This window comes from Hipposideros armiger, unplaced genomic scaffold, assembly GCF_001890085.2.
Source record: "Hipposideros armiger isolate ML-2016 unplaced genomic scaffold, ASM189008v1 scaffold_167, whole genome shotgun sequence".
NCBI lineage: Eukaryota > Metazoa > Chordata > Mammalia > Chiroptera > Hipposideridae > Hipposideros > Hipposideros armiger.
The window spans coordinates 2,603,358-2,619,821 of NW_017731517.1; the positions used below are offsets into that span (position 1 = coordinate 2,603,358).

Here is a 16,464-nt window from a genome sequence, read left to right on the forward strand (position 1 = left end):
GTTTACATTTTTAATTGCTTGTACATGCCTAAAAAAGTTACGGATGGAAACAAAAAACCAATAACAGGTTATTTGTGGGGGAGGGTGTGCAGGAGGGGAAGTTGGGCCAAGGACAGAAAAAAGACATCTCATTGTACAGCTTATACTTTTCGGTTTTTGAACCATGTGAATGTATTACGTATTCAAACAATTAAAATAAGTATATTTAAAAAGCCTTGTGACTCAATACAATTCAAAAGGTGCTAAAGGTCCCCGATTTTGAGTGGAATGGCACTAAGCCGTCTTACAAAATCACACAGACACAGCACATTCAGAGAGGACGCCCTGGAGTCAGACTTTCTGGTTTCAAATTCTAGTCCCACAACCTAGAGGGTGACTATGGACAAGTGACTCAGCCTGTCATCCTCAGTTTTCTAATGTATAAGTTGAGTGAATGTGCCTGCTACTGGGCTGCTGTGAAGATGAAACAATCCGTGCACAGCCTGTAACCCAGTCGCTGCCATGCTGGCTATTACGACGATAAGAAGGAACAACTCACAGATGTTCTCCCTTCTCCACCAATTATAATCCAATCCTCATCTCAAAAAGGGAAATATTTAAAAGGCAGGAAAAGAAACAAGAAAGAAAGATGGCAGGAACATTTACTTTAATTCACATTTCCTACTACATGGTGGGTACATCACATTATTTGCAATTCTGTTCAAAATCCAAGGTTTACCTGTAGATATTACTAAAATAGAGCACACACAAATTTGTGTGTCTGTATTGTTTTATCAAATAATTTCCATGATGCCATGCACCCAGTCTGTGTATTTTGGTGAGTAGCTATGGTTTCTGCAGGTACTTCAATTTCAAACTGCTGAGACGTTTACTGTGAACTGTTCCCAAGTTGCCAGGAGAAGGCAGGCTGTTGAAGATCAAAAGAGCTGTCCTTTCTTAGATACAGTGGCACCTAGGGAAAGCCGGAAAATGTGGCACAGAATTTCATATGTACACAGGGATTACAAGTAGTAATTCACAATGTGAAAACATCAAAACATTTGACGTATCAAATTTCAAAACTGAAAACTATTATTCTGTCCGATCTTCCTCATAATCTAAGAATCAACACAGGAGAAATATTCACATTTTACCAACTTTAATATATAGTTTTTCTAACTTACATAGATGCCACTTAAGAAAAAACCAAAACAAACTCATGCCATTGAAGGAAGGGATCTTTTCCTCCTCTTCATTACTTCATCAGCTGGTACAATCATTTCTGTCAGTGCTGGATTATCAAGTGCTGGATTTTTAAATTAGGTGATGAGATAAGACAAAATGCCGAGAGGTATTACCAGCCAAGCATTTTTACAAAGCAACCAGTACTTTAGTATCACTACACAACAAAAACTATGTGAATTGGAAAAACAGCTTATATAACAAGGACCAAAAAACATCACCAGGCCCACAAAACAAAGATTCCTACAGCTTAACAATCATTTAAGAAATACACACATACACAAAAATGGAGGCTGCCCCCCACAATCTAATTTATGGTAATATAACCAAATTTCAGCTTAAGAATACTTCATTTATTTTCTTGGTAGTGAAAAAATTTGTTAAAACTTTGAAAAGAACTTTTAACCCTAATTAGACCTTTTAATTTCCTAGCACTCACTCTAACATACAATTTTTCCTAAACTTCAAATCACTGTAAAGAAAAAAAGCAATAAATGGAAATGGCCAAGGATTTTCTGCAATAAACAGAGTTTTAATAATAGCCTTTATCTTTAATAATGGAACACTGAAGTAACACTACCAAAAAGATGTTTCAACTTATAGTAAAAATAGACAAGTGCAAAACTCACATTTTCTTAAACTTTGAATGAACACTAAGAATAATTCTTATTAATTTACCAGCAAGATTACTTAGATATTCACTTTTTAGACAAGTTTACCGTAAGGTCGCCCTCTCCCACCATACAATAAACATGAAAACGAGGAGGCGGCTCTAATCAAGCCAACCTGTTTCATTCGACTTACCACTCCCCCCACCAAAACCCTGGATCTATAAAGGTTAGAAATGGTAAGAAATTAGTGAGACCTTACTCTCTCCTACCATAGCCCTGCCTCCTAGGGTGACTAAATATTTTTAAAAGAGGGGTGAGCCAACTAAATACAATTAAAATACATCACTAAGTCATCAATGAGCACATTTCTGACTTTGGCAGGAGAAGATACGGGTTTAAGAGCACTTGTTTATTTCGTAGGAGACTGAAGAATCTAAGGAAAAATGACTTCCACACAGATGCAATCTTCCAAATGAACCACATTGTATCTACTAACACCTTTTTTAAGAATACTATTTTAACTATTAAAGATATTTAAATCCAGGTTTAGAAAATGACTGTTTAGGACTGAGTCATCTATTGGTACAAGTCACATGAAGTACCATTTATATACACTGAACTAAAATGAAAAGGCAGAGAGACGGGAAGCTTAAAAGAGGCTTGAACTAATCTACCTGCTTAAATATCCTATGAAAGCAAATCAGATTGAGAAGATTGCATAGATTGTATTCTAAAATAAAATCCTTTAAAAATGCTTATTCTAATTTAAAATAGTAAATTCTGTGCATATAATGTTTTAAATTGGCATTATAAATTCATAAAATCCCATTCAAATTTAATCAAGATGGAAACTTAAATATTTATGCTTTTTTTGTTTTTTGGTTTTTTTTAGAGTAAATGAAAATTTCTAAAACTGGAGTAGGAACAAAGAAACGCAAAATTTAAAAAAAACTGATTTCTAAGTTCTAAGTAAGGAGTCCTCCTGAGCCAGCCCACTACACACAGGAAATCTGGCTGGTGGCATAGGGGACAGTCCTTATTCACCTTGACCAACGCAGGTACTTTAGACCAAAACAAAACAGCAAAAACAGCAACTACAAATTTAACTCAAAGCCAGTGAAACTGAAGTTGAAGTCCTGGGGATTCTTAAGTAACTTCTAGAACTATACACTGAAAGGGCTTTCATCATGCTGACACTTCCATATTGTAGAAGGTGACACAGAGCTAGGCAAGGTGAGACACACATTTAAACATCATTGATAAATCGTTATCATTGAGACCAGCCCTAAGCAACATTAGTTCCCTAGCTCTCCTTTTCCATAACAGACTGTTAACAGTGTTATTAGGATGGAGACATTGTCATTTCAGTTTGACAACTGGAAATACAGCAGAATAAGAACAAAAGCAATTCTGAACAGAAGAGCAAAATATTCAATAGATGAAAACATGAAATTAAACAGAATTAGTATAACATATGTTTTAAAAGTATATACTTCATTTATAAATACCTCTAATTGATAGTCTATTACGAATCATAAATATTCAAGTGAACATTTGAACTTTCTCTTTCAGAGTTCAGAATTCTCAAAGTCTTTGATGATTAGTCTCCTTTTGCTGAATGTCCAAGAGTAAAAGTCTTCACACAGTCACTTTATGTCTCTAATTAGACATATAAAAGCCTTTATTACCTACTGTGTTGTAATAAGACTTTAAAATTCTGTAATTCTCTTATACTTGTAGAAAGCCTGTAGGAGAAAAAAAGCATATTAGTCCAGCTAATATGATATGTACATATTTCAAATGACGGACATTGTTATATGGGCTATAATATGAAAGCAAAATCCAAAATATACAACACTGAATACCAAAGCTTCTATTTTTAAATAAGTATGCTGTAATTACTTATTAAAGATTAATAAAACACATAGTTATGGTTCTTTAGTCTTGGTTTACAAGCGGCAAAGGAAGTCAGTTGCTTATTAATAAATTTTATATTAATGATGGGAACAGTGATGTGAATAATTCCTTACAATAAAGGACTTCAAAACATTTACGTTTAGTCTATAAATTCATTTTGCATGTTCCTCTTCAAACGTCCGCGCCTTTCTTGTTGCCCCCAAGCACATGAATTTGTTTTATTCTGTTAGCTCCACAATCTTTAAGGGCAAAATTCTGTTATTTTTTTGTCTGCTGCTGAATCCTTGTGCCCTGTACCCATCAATGCTTATGGTGTTCAGTAAAGAAGGAATGAATGAATGAATGAATGAATGAATGAATGAATAAATAAAATGCCTCTGGGCCCACATCCAGCAGTAAAACTCTGGAATGAGAATCACAAAAAAATAATTCTACAAGCTCAATTATCCTTTTGTAGAATTCAGGGTAGATACAGTAAAATCTAATGTTTTCTTTCTATAACTTATACAGTATTCAGTTCCTTTCTTTACACTAAGTACTTAATAAAGGATAACTTCTATCAAGAGCTTAGGATATGCCAGGCAATGTTCTGAGCACATCACACATTACCTCATTAATGGTAAAAAAAAAAAAAAAATTCTACAAGGTAGATAAAATTAACTCTGATTTTACATTTTAGGAAAACTGAGGCTCAAATAGATCAAGTAATTTTCCCAGGGGCACCCAGCTAGGAGGTACGTTCATCAAATCCCACGACCGTGTGGCCATTCAAAATATCTATGCTCTCTACGGTCTCAAAACCATTATCTTCACACTCTGACAAGTCATGGGATTAATAGAAAATGAATTCTTACTCTAATCCTCAAAACATTAAAGGATTAAAACAGTTTAATTATTAGGAAAAAAACAATATGATACTAAACAAAATAAATGTGTAAAGTCATATGCTGTATCTCAAAGTAACTGTTGAAAGAAACCCAAAACCTATCAAACTATATATGAAGATGCAGTAAAAAGACCAAGGCCTAACTAACTACAGAAAAGAGCTTAGTAAATAGAAGTGCTCAGAATGAAAAGTCATGCTCCAAGTCTGATTTAGACACAAATGGAGAGGGTCAGAGAGCTCAAAGGTTATCGTACAAATTAACTGCGGGTGAGTCCCTTCTCCCAGGAATACAAACTGACCAGCACTGTATGGACCATGACAGCACAGTCTCTGTGGAGATGCAGTCCAGGCCTCACAATTTATCCCCCAAGATATCTTTCACGTTCCCTGTGATTATGGTAAGGTTGACACAGGAAGGCACACAGCATGCCTGCATCTGTCTATTGCTTCACCCTTGCACAGGGGCACTAAGCTATACTGAAACATCCAACAGATACAGTAATGTCCTATCTTTATTCCCCGGAAAATAAACCACTTGATGTTAAGTGTTGAAACTATCAAAACATGGCTGTTAGTGTAGGAAAGATAATACAGAGTAGTCAAGATAAAGACACGACATTTCCCAGGGTCCAGTGGCTAGGAGCCAAGACAATGCCCACTAGCATCATGTGACAGAGAAACATGTGCTGGGTGCCCTGAGGTAGAACTGGATTAATAGGTCGTCAGCCAGAAAACTACCCGTTCATTTAAGACAGACTAATGCATAATAAACTCCCCAAAGTGTGACATAGGAATTTTGTGGGTTGTGCCCCGAAAATCATTTACTATTTAAATGGACTGATAATTAGGTGGAACATAGAAAGAAGTTAACAGATCCAATTAATTATTAAGAAAAACTATAACATTCTTTAAGGAAGAATAAGTGTATAGAATCTATATGAAGGAAACAATAAAACCTGACTGAATATAAAAGGAGAATGGCTAAGTAAATTTTGATCTGTCCATGTAATAGAATATTGGTATATATCAAAAATAATGTCTATGAAAAAATTTTAACAACATTGGGAAATGATTACAATATATTCCAAGTAAACTAGAAGAAAATATACAAAAAGTATGCTTTCAACTCTGTAAATATACACACACACACACACACACACACACACACACACACACACACATATATACATACACACACATACATATATGTGTTACTTTTTTTATTAGTGGGGAAATACACATCAAAAATACATCAAATGTTAAAAGAGTACTGGGTGGTAGGGATATGAGTGATTTTTAAATTTATTTTTAAAATTATACTTTCATATGTTTTTCCAAGTTTTCTATAAGGACTGTGAATTACTTTTATAATTGGTGTGTGTGTAAGGGGGGAGATAGCTATTTTAAGGAGCTTTAAAAAGCAGATGGATAAACTGTGACTTGTTTTTCCCTGGGGAGGAAATAGGAGATTAGGCTGTACCTTGTGTCACCATCCACCTCAGTGTCATTACCATTAAGAAAACAAAGGTTTCTCACATCTAGTTTAGTCAGGAAAAAAAAAAGACAATTTTTTAAGTATTGAAAAATAAGAGCACTTCACAGCCAATGGTGCTTGTGAATCACCCTCATCACCGCCCCACTGCCATGGGGCCCAGGCTGTGTGTTGGGTTTAAGAAGTGCTGTCATGTACAATCACGCTGTTTCTTCACGTTAACTCGGAGAGGAAGGTTTGGACCCGCCCCCTTTTACAGAGCAAGGAAACAGCTGTTAGAGGGAAGTGATGGGCCTGAGCTCACACCTGCGGAAGTGGCAGGGCCAGGCTCCAGGCTCTGGGAGCCCCGACTCTGATCAGCAGGCTTCACAGAGAACTAAAGCAGGAAGGTCACATTTACGAATATTCTTTATGAGAAATTTTTGAGGAAGTTAACATCTGCTTCTCAATTAAATTTTATTTGGATTTAAAATGTTTACATTGTTTAAAATCTCCACTTAAATTTCATTTTCAATTATTTAAATTTGATTGTTTCTCCTGTTTTATCTTCCTACAGGCCTCATAAGTGGGTGGGCTGAATTTTGCATGAAACACCCATTACCGATGGACAGTCTATGTCTATGTAGTTTGAAACCTTAACCTACAGAGTCATCTCTTTAAATACAGGGGAGCAACAGGTGACATCCCTGCTATTAAGACAGGGAAGGGGCAATTCACTTATTTTTAGTTTAGCTGCTTCTTTTTAACTTAAAAATGCATGCTAACTAAACATAACAAATAATCTCTGTATCACTTAGTTCCTTATTTAAAAAAAGTTCTTCCTTGACTTGACTTTCCCCCCCGCCAGAGCATAGTATTATTTTCTCTTATTTTCTATGATTCTGTCCCTTCTGTATTCCTCGGTTGGTTGGTATTGCATGCATCTCTACAGGCAAATTCAACTTATTTTTGAAGCCATCTGTGGTATAAACAAAAAGCAAACTATATATCTGTATATAGAAAAAAAAATGGAGTCAGCGTGAGTGAAAGAAAACTGTCTCCTGGGTTTAAGAAATAAGAGAGTTGAAAGGTTTCCTCTCTCTCTTTCATTACCTTCCCAGCCAAGCTCTCCTCACCCCTGTGCTATTGCTCTTGAACAAGTGACAGCAGCTGAAGAGGATAATATTATAGGGAGAATATTTCCCCACACAAATGGGAAGGCAAACTGAGAAATCCTGGCAACACAGAAATGCTGTGAGCTGTAGAGAAATTGGCTTGTGAATACAGGGGTGATAACATATGATCATAATTCTCTTTATCAACAAAATAAAGCAAAACGAACCACTTTAGCAGAGATGACCTTTGCAGTTGGCTGAAACCCGCAGAAGACTCAGTCCTTACCTTCCAAAAGCATTTAAAAGAGCAACTATTTCCTGTCGGGTGAGTTGGAAGCCTTTCGATGGGCTGTTTTCTGGAAGCTTTTGGATTTCTTTTTCAGAGAATAATATCTTCAGGGCAGTTCCTAAGCCCTGAGTCTAAAGAAAAGTGATAAACTTACAGTTAAATTCAGACCATAACTACTCTAAAGGCTTAAAGGCGCGGTCTCTGTGATGAGTCAGGAATGCACAGGAACTGAACTTCACCAAAATGTTAAACGAGGCAAAATACCGTTTCTACTTCCTCATGGATTTATGCACATAATAAATTTACCTAAACTGTTAAGGAAACTTGAATAGTTTAACACTTGCTAGACACATATCATACTACTCCAAATTACTAAAATGCATTTTTTTTAACCTAGAAAGTGTCACATTAGGATTACAATGTTCAATATGTAACCTTGAACCTATAAAGCATTCTTCATAGCCCCTAGCAACTCAAAACTTAGAAATTATTAGTGATACCTTACTTAATAATTTCTCGATTATTAGCTCTAGAAAAAAAGACAAATCTGATTTCAGTGTAGCTTCTATTAAAATAATGCTATCTCTTGATTTTCTATGACTTATTGTTATCTTTGTAAAAAACAATAAGAAATAAAATATCAATTCTTTTACACTGAATATAAAGGGAAGAAGGCCTGGCTGGCAGAACTTTCCTATTTGTTGATAGGTGGCCTTCTTTTTGATCATTGAAACAAATTCAGTGACCAAAATTCTATAATTAAGCCTTTGTATATAATTATATTTTATCTTTTATATAGGTATATACTAATATATTTTATAACCACCTTCAGAAATGAATCTGAGATTGTATCAATAGAAACAGATAAAATAAAACCCAATCATTAACACAGAAAAACAAAAAATATTGGGTTGTCGGAAAAGTCATGACGCATTTTTGCAATGAAAAACATAGAAAAAATATGTCATGACTTTTCCAACAATCCAATACATCCTTCACATACACATGTAACACAGTTTAATATTAAAATTTTCATCAATACAGAAAAACCACACTTAAGATCTCTAATTCAATGAACAATGAGGATATTTTAATAAAAGCTTTCAACTCCTCAGTGGAAAAATCTAAGATTAGTAATAGTTTCAAAACAGAAGGCAACACACAAACCTGCAATTTCCCCCACAATCTGCATTTGTCACATCCAACACAGTCCATTATGCGGGAGATATTCTTGAAATGTAACCGGAATTCCTCCTAACATGCAGAAAATATTTGCATTCTAATTAGATGTTTAAAATGAAACTGCATTTGTCTGAATTATAAGAAATAAAAGTTTTGAAGTTTATTAATGACTGAATTGTGTTTTTCAACAGTGAAGAGGAAAATTATTTGAATTTGTATAGCATAACATGGCACATAAAACATCTGACATTAACGTTAATTTACAAAATTCATTCCACATATTAATTCAACAAAGCACCAACATATGCATTTTGAGGGACACAAAAGTAAATAATACATGGTTTTTACTTTTACAGAACTTAACTGCTTCCATTTGACATCTCCATACAACCAGTGGTAATGACAGCTATATTATATTTCAAACAGAATATAACACAGCTAGAGTTGATGCATTCCTTTGTGTGAGTCTAAGCCAACACTCGTCCTAGAACACAGCTAATCCCTACCTCTCTCAGTACCTCATGGTGTTTGTAATGGGTGCTGCGCCAACATCGGTGGTCTCAGGGCTGTGCGAGGGGCGCAGTTTCAGCCCCACATTTGCCAGTGCAGCTTCCCAGGGCGCCAGCTTCCTGGACCCTTGTATTTTGCTATCTTAGCCTCCTGTACAGGGAGACTCCTGCCTGTGAACATCTGTGCATGTTTCTATGACTAAGTTCAGCCTCACTTTATCTAAGGATGACACTAGTTAAGAGAAAGTTTCCTTATCTTTTACATGTAGCAAACTAGGAAATAAAAATCATTTTATTGTGTTAAGGTGAACATTTTATTGCATGAAGCTAGAGGCGGGTGGCCGGAACACTGGCCACCACGAGCCCTGTCCAGGGTTCTGAGGAACCAGTCCCTTGGCCAAAAGGCAGGCAATAAAATGGACCACAAAACTCCTTACTCTCATGTAATTCATGTTCTGCCTTGGAAATACAGATGGAAAATGGACTTAGGTTTTCCTTTACACACCTTTGAAAAATAGCAAACAAATTTTCTGCATTTTGTAGCTGAAAGCTAGTTATTAAAACTCAGTCCTTTCTCAACTTTACCTTCATCTTCTACAGAAAGATAAATAATTACAGTTGTCTCACAAAGGCGTTGGGAAAATCAAAAGTGTATTTGTATAAACACTTAGAAAATAGGAAGCATTACAAAAATAAATTAACATGATATTAACTACTGTAATAGCAACATACCTCTAAAACAACTATAAAACAAAACAACCTTCCAAAACTATAGTTGTGGGTAAATTATTTACTTCATTTCAGAAACACCAAGAAACTCTTACAATAGAGAATCACTCAGTGCTAATTTATTGATTCTTGTAGTATACCCACATCTAAAACATCATGGGGCCAAATGTGTTTCAGAATTCAGAATTGTTCAGATTTTAGAAACACAGTACATACACTATTTATTACAAAACACCCCACCAGGGTGTGTGGCAACACCTTTTAACCAAATATATTAATGTTTTTGCAGCAACATGTAAGAATAGTAACACAAATAATTTTTTAAAAAACACTATAAATATTCTGACAGGTCAAGTTTTGCTAACAGGTTAATTTACACCAAACATAAGAAAAATGTTTCCGTTTTTGGAGCTTTCTGGATTTGGTAATTGCATATTAAAGATTGTGGAGCTGTACTAGAAGACTATTTGCCAGCCAATTTCAAATACTTTTATAACATTTTAAGGGTACAATGTATTCCTTAATGTACTTACTGTAAGCAAATGAAAACAAGGACCTCCTAACATGAAGTTTCATGATGTTCCTTTAGACATCACAAGATAACAAGTAATTTTTACCTTTTAACATTAGTCCATCAGGACAAAAACAATAGTTTCATAAACTGTAACACTGCATAAAATAAACTTGAGGAAAATATATTATTGCCTTCAAAGTGGTTAACAGCTGATGATCTTTTGAAAGATGCATCAAAACAATACACCCTGTGATTTTAAAGTAAGAAAACTCTCAGAATAATATATACCTCTAAAAAGTCACTTACAAAGGTGCCATACTTGCTGGTCATAGTAATGACTGAGGACTCACTAAGCAGCTGGTGAAAGAGAAAGGCACTGAGCAGTGGGGAGCAGGGGCTCTGTGTATCATTGAGAGTAAACTCCAGTCAGACCAACTTCAGCAAGACGGACAATTGGGGAAGGGGGTTCAGACGCACAGGATTAACACACAATCAGGAAGCTGTTCCCCACCCCGTCCTCCACTCAAGAACTCCTTACCTTTAACGATTTGGCTCCCTTTTTGTCACCTGCGAACATGGATTTCTCGTCAAAGTGCATGGGAAAAGACCTGATGAAATGACAATACTGCAAGTTACAGACGAAAAAAAGTACTAGACAAAAAAAGCATTAGAGCTCTGGTAGAATTTTTCTATTCCTACAAATATCTAAAATGCATGACTTACTCATGCAATAAGGCTTAGTAACAGGAAGGTGGCAAATAGTCCACATATAAACTATTCAATAAAGGACTAAAGCAAGATAATGATGGCTTTATAATGTATAAGATTGTAATGTTTTAAATTATATGATAAAAATAATGTAAAAAATTAACTAAAAACAATTTATGTGAAAAATGTGCAACACTCTATTAACATTTTAAAGCATCTTTTAAAATTTAATGCATAATTTACTTTAAACACTTCTTAAACCAACATTTCTCCATGTTCATGTTAACACCCACTAAATTCAAGTTTTATAGACCCTGCTTTTTTTTTTTTAAAGCATTATATTCTAGGAAGTTATATTCTAGGAAGTAAGGCTAATGTTCCCTTAGGTATCTATCTTTATGCTAACATCTGATATCATCTGAATTTAAATAGCAACTGCAGAATACAAAATTACAAAATTGGTAGGAAGAACATGAAAGTCGCATTACACATTGATACTACACAAAATTGAAAGTTATATTGGGCTGTCGGAAAAGTGATGATGCATTTTTGCAACAAAAAAACAGAAAAAATACGTCATGACTTTTCCGACACCCAATATTTGAAAACATAGCCTAGTCTCAAGTGTGAAAGTCTGCAGTGACACTTTATTGATGATTTTCAGTTAACATTTTTAGAAAAAAGTTTAAATACTACTGTTCTATTGCTATTTCCTTCTCAGTTCTAACTCTCCCTTTTCCTAACTTTTTGGAGCCAGTTTTTATTGTATATCAAGCACTACCTCATTCAAACAGAGCAGAGAATTTCAGAGCACTGACACGCGATTCTTACTTTGTATCTTGAAAGATATCCAGTAGGAGGGTTTTTGTGTCAGCATCATCCTCTACATTTCCAGTGTAAAGATCAACAATTGAGCGCTCAAAATATGGGGCCACCTTTGATAAAGCTCTAAGCTCAATTAAGTATAAAAAGTAGAGATTCTTTAGCCTTCTTGGACCTTCTCCCTTGGTTTCCGCAGGGTCAAAGCGGCGTTTAAATTCTTTGATATTTGGTCCCCAGCTAGGCTTACCCCAGGTTTCTAAGGAGAAAGAGAAATACATCATATACTTCTAATAGCATTTTCTTCTCTACATATTTTCCCCAACAAGTTTTACACTAACAGAAAGCAAAATTTCTATGTAAAAATCTGATTACCTTCCAGAAGATAATTCGCGCATAGATGTAAATTGATACTAGCATGAAGTCCTGATATAAGCTTATAGAAGACTCTTTTCTCTAGACATAAACCTATTCAGAAAAATAGTGAAAAAGAAATCACAGCCATTTAGATAACAGAAATACTAAAAATTCAGTACCCAGCTTAGTTTTCAAGTTAAGATTCAAGGACATTAAAAATAAATCAAGGGATAATATAAAATAATTAGATCAAGGTCTCTCACTAGAAAATAGGATTCTGACTTCAGAACGGAGTGAACTGAATATGGTAATTTAATGCAGAATAACAGAAAGTGTTGGGTCACTGGACGTCCAACACTATGGATGAACTCGGCAGGCTCCCATGTTACCTAGAAGGCAACAACACCGATTTCCATGGTTTAGGCTAAGCTAAAGCAAATGTAATTATACAGTCACTGTTTTGTTGTTACAATAGCTGTTTCTCCTTCTCCCCTCCCTATAGAGGTTCTTTCTTTGAACATACTTGGTAATGGAGGAAGAACAGACTGAATTGTTTCTCTCCAGTTCTTTAGTGTCATATTAATTCTCTGCCCTGGAATTCTCTAATGCTACTTAACCATGTGTCCCACTTGTAAGGAGCCCAAACTTGGAAAACAGTTTACCATGTGAGTAGAATCATATCAGATGGGAGTTCAGGAATATGATGGAAAATTATTTGGTGTAACCTTTTTTTTTTTTGAAGATTTTATTGGGGAATCGGGGAAGGGAAACAAGACAACTTGCTGTCCTTTTGTTCTTCAGTCTAGTTGTGGATGACATCGCTTCACTGACCCATGTTGGTATTATCATTGTGCTCTTCCCGGCTGAGGCAGTCGCTCTCTGGCCACTGGACGGCCTCTCACGCCAGCTACTGGCCACTCATGCTGCTGCCCGCCACTCACGGTATCTTACAGCAGCCCACCGCAGCAGGGGCTGCAGCCTACGCCTGCGACTCACAGCAGCCCAGCTCCAGGTCGAGCTGTTGTTCACCATCTTAGCTGTAGAGGGCGCAGCGTCACTGGCCCTCATGTGGGATCCGAACCAGGGCCCTGCTGCTCAGAGCTGGTATCCCAAGCCAACTCTTAACCAATGTGCCACTTGGCCGGCCCTGGTGTAACTTTAAGTCACACAGGCTTTTGCTCAAAACAGATGTCAAGATAATTCCACCATCCTATCCTACCTTTGCCTCTTTAAAAGATTTTCTCTTATTATAAGAGTAATACGCATTGTGAATGTACGTAATGCCATTAAGTAGTAAATTTAAAAATGGTTAAAAACAAATATACATGTTATGTATATTTTACCACAATAAAAAAGAAAAAAGAATATTTTTAGAAAATATTCTTTATAGAAAAATTTAGAAATAAAAACATGTAAGTTTTAAGAACCTACTGGATATGTAGAGCAATAAGCTTCTTCCCTCCTTTACCACCCAACAGGACTTTGTTTTTGACACGTTAGCTTTTTTTTTTACACTCCCCATGGTGGAAAAATGGAAAATGGGCTTCAATAGTGGAAACTAAGAAGTAACCTCATTTATATGTTGAGGGATTTTTAAAATGTTAAGAGTAGACATGTGGCTTACTTTGCATATTTTCAAGATCTTTTAGAGCCCCATTTACTCTCTCTTTATGTTCTACCACAGATGGCTCGGAAGGAAGTACTTCTCACAGGAAAAAATAATTATTTTGAGATCTCATTCCCTAATTCAGAATTTTTGCTAGAATATTCTCATTGTCATGGGTAGAGACCCAAAAGTGGAAATTAAATTATATTTTGTAGTTTGCTCCTAAAAGTATATGGCCAATTTGGAATATTTACGGTAACAAGGGATACAAACTATATGAATAAAGTTGTTAAAACATTAGGTACAAACGTCTCCTCTAGTAAAACTTCTAATTGAATCTGTTATCAAGTAGCAAAATGATCAGATTTCAAGTTCTTTCTCTTTCTTTTCCTTCCCACCCAACTCTGTGAGTCGAACTTACATCCAGTAAAAAATGTCCAAAGACTAGAGAAGGGAAAACAGTCAAAGCAAAGCTGTGAAGATTCACACGCCTAAATATGAGACTGTGGAAACCTAGGAGGCAATTCTAATTCGAAAGTCCACAAATCCCCTTGCTGAGATGGGGATGGGGAAAAGTGAAGAGGGAGGGGTAGAATGCACTTCCATATATGTGAAAATCAGGTAACTTCAAGCAAAATGGTAACAATAAAAGTGTGCCGACTGGTGTACCAAACAAGACACACGGCATACTTAGCAGCTGCCCCTGCCTGCAGCCTGCTGCCACGCCCGGGGCTACCTCTGACTGCTGAGGTCCAAGCAGACGCCTTCAGTCCCACACTTAAGTCATGACCCTCAGTCATAACAATACAGAGCAAATTCAACTATCCCACTTTGAGAGTGGTTCTCCTCTCCTTTTGCATTTAATTTCATTCAAATTCATGTTCAGCAATTTAATTAGAGGACATGGATATATCATGTTTTCTTTCAGAAAAGGGTAGATTTACTGTGCTATCTGGCATGTGGACATTGCTTAGTGGTTTTCAAGGCAAGTTTTACAGGCATGATCTACACTCATAATTGGATGGCTACTGCCACTCTCCTGCCCCAGATGAGGAGACTGAACCTCAGAAAAGTTCAGTCAGTTGCCAATTTATAAATAAATATGAGCGCTCTCCAACCCCGTATCAGTCCTCAGGACGCCCATCAGTCGGACCCCAGGAGAGTGGCTGACACAGTGGGCCCTAGAATCTAATATTGCCCAGAAATGTCATTCTCTTCTTTGATTACAAATATTCAGTTTGACCACCTTTTTTAACCTAAATATCACTTCTCACAATTTGTATCTTTAGAATAAAGCTAATTAAACAAAGTAAGCATCTTCTTTCACAGAGGTCATTGTTCAATATAATTCCTCGCAGTATTTGCACATTAATAATGTTTACCTTAATAATGGCCCATATATGCACACAGTTCATTAAAAACAAAGAGAAATCATGTTCATAAGATAGCATGACCGAGTAACAAAATATTATAGAATGAACTACTTAGCTTAACTCTGTCGAGTTCCTATCAGGTTATAGCTGTGGAATATCAATTTTCCTATATCATTCAACTTTCTTATCTTTCATTAATATATTTTAACTTTTGGTTTCATACATTAATAGCAATTTGATAAATTTTTAAAAAGCATTATATATCTGGTTGTTAAAATTGTAGACTGTTTCAGCTTTCCATTAATAATATCTTATATTTTCAACACTAGAAAATATAAGAATGCAAAGGAAGCTAGTATACTGGGATCTATACTGCTTTATTCTTTAAGTAGACAAGTTTAGACTAAATTTACATGTGTAAACATGTTTAAAACCTTCTGAATTCAAATTTACCTTTCCTCAATTTCATATATGAAAAAGCACTTCCTTCCAAAAAGAACATCTCTACTTTAAAAAATAGGTTTGGGGCCGGCCGAGTGGCGCAATGGTTAAGAACTGGCTTGGGACGCCAGAGGGCCCCGGTTCGGATCCCACATATGAGGGCCAGTGACACTGCCCTCTACAGCTAAGATGCTGAACAACAGCTCAACCTGGAACTGGGCTGCTGTGAGTCGCCAGCGACGGCATAGGCTGCAGCCCCTGCTGCAGTGGGTTGCCATGGGCTACCGTGTGTAGCCGGCAGCCAGCGTGAGCGGCCAGCAACCGCAGTGAGCGGCTGTCCAGAAGCCGGCGACTGATCTGCCTCGCCCGGGAAGCGCGCAATGATGGTGCCAGCCTGGGCCAGTGAAGCAACGTCCTCCACAACTAGACTGAAGAACAAAATGACAGCAACTTGTCTGTTCCCCTTCCCCTAGTTCCCCAGCGCTGTTCCCATCCCCCAATTCCCCAATTTAAAAATAAATAAATAAAAATAAATAAATAAATAAAAAATAGGTTTGCAGAATGGTTACGAGGAGAGTGGTTTGTTTGGATGGGCATTGCATACAAAATGGAAATAAGACCTCGGAGCCAGTTATAGAAACCTGATGACAGTAACCTGTGTATTTCCCTAATGCTGGTTTTGGATGACCCATAGCCTCATTCAATAACTGCATCAC

The 16,464-nt window shown here is 36.3% G+C and overlaps 1 protein-coding gene across 2 annotated transcripts in view; it reads right to left on the reverse strand.

Moving 5' to 3' along the window:
• Positions 1 to 1,121: 1,121 nt before the first annotated feature.
• Positions 1,122 to 16,464, reverse strand: part of ERO1B (endoplasmic reticulum oxidoreductase 1 beta) — a 47,915-nt gene continuing 32,572 nt past the window's right edge. For both annotated transcript variants that reach the window (XM_019651814.1, XM_019651815.1), the window contains 6 exons: positions 12,347 to 12,439; positions 11,984 to 12,230; positions 10,983 to 11,052; positions 8,678 to 8,764; positions 7,508 to 7,641; positions 1,122 to 3,577 (listed from right to left, as the gene is read on the reverse strand). In XM_019651814.1, coding sequence (XP_019507359.1) covers positions 3,517 to 3,577; positions 7,508 to 7,641; positions 8,678 to 8,764; positions 10,983 to 11,052; positions 11,984 to 12,230; positions 12,347 to 12,439 — 692 coding nt within the window. In that variant the 3' untranslated portion in view covers positions 1,122 to 3,516. The remainder of the gene's footprint in view (positions 3,578 to 7,507; positions 7,642 to 8,677; positions 8,765 to 10,982; positions 11,053 to 11,983; positions 12,231 to 12,346; positions 12,440 to 16,464) is intronic.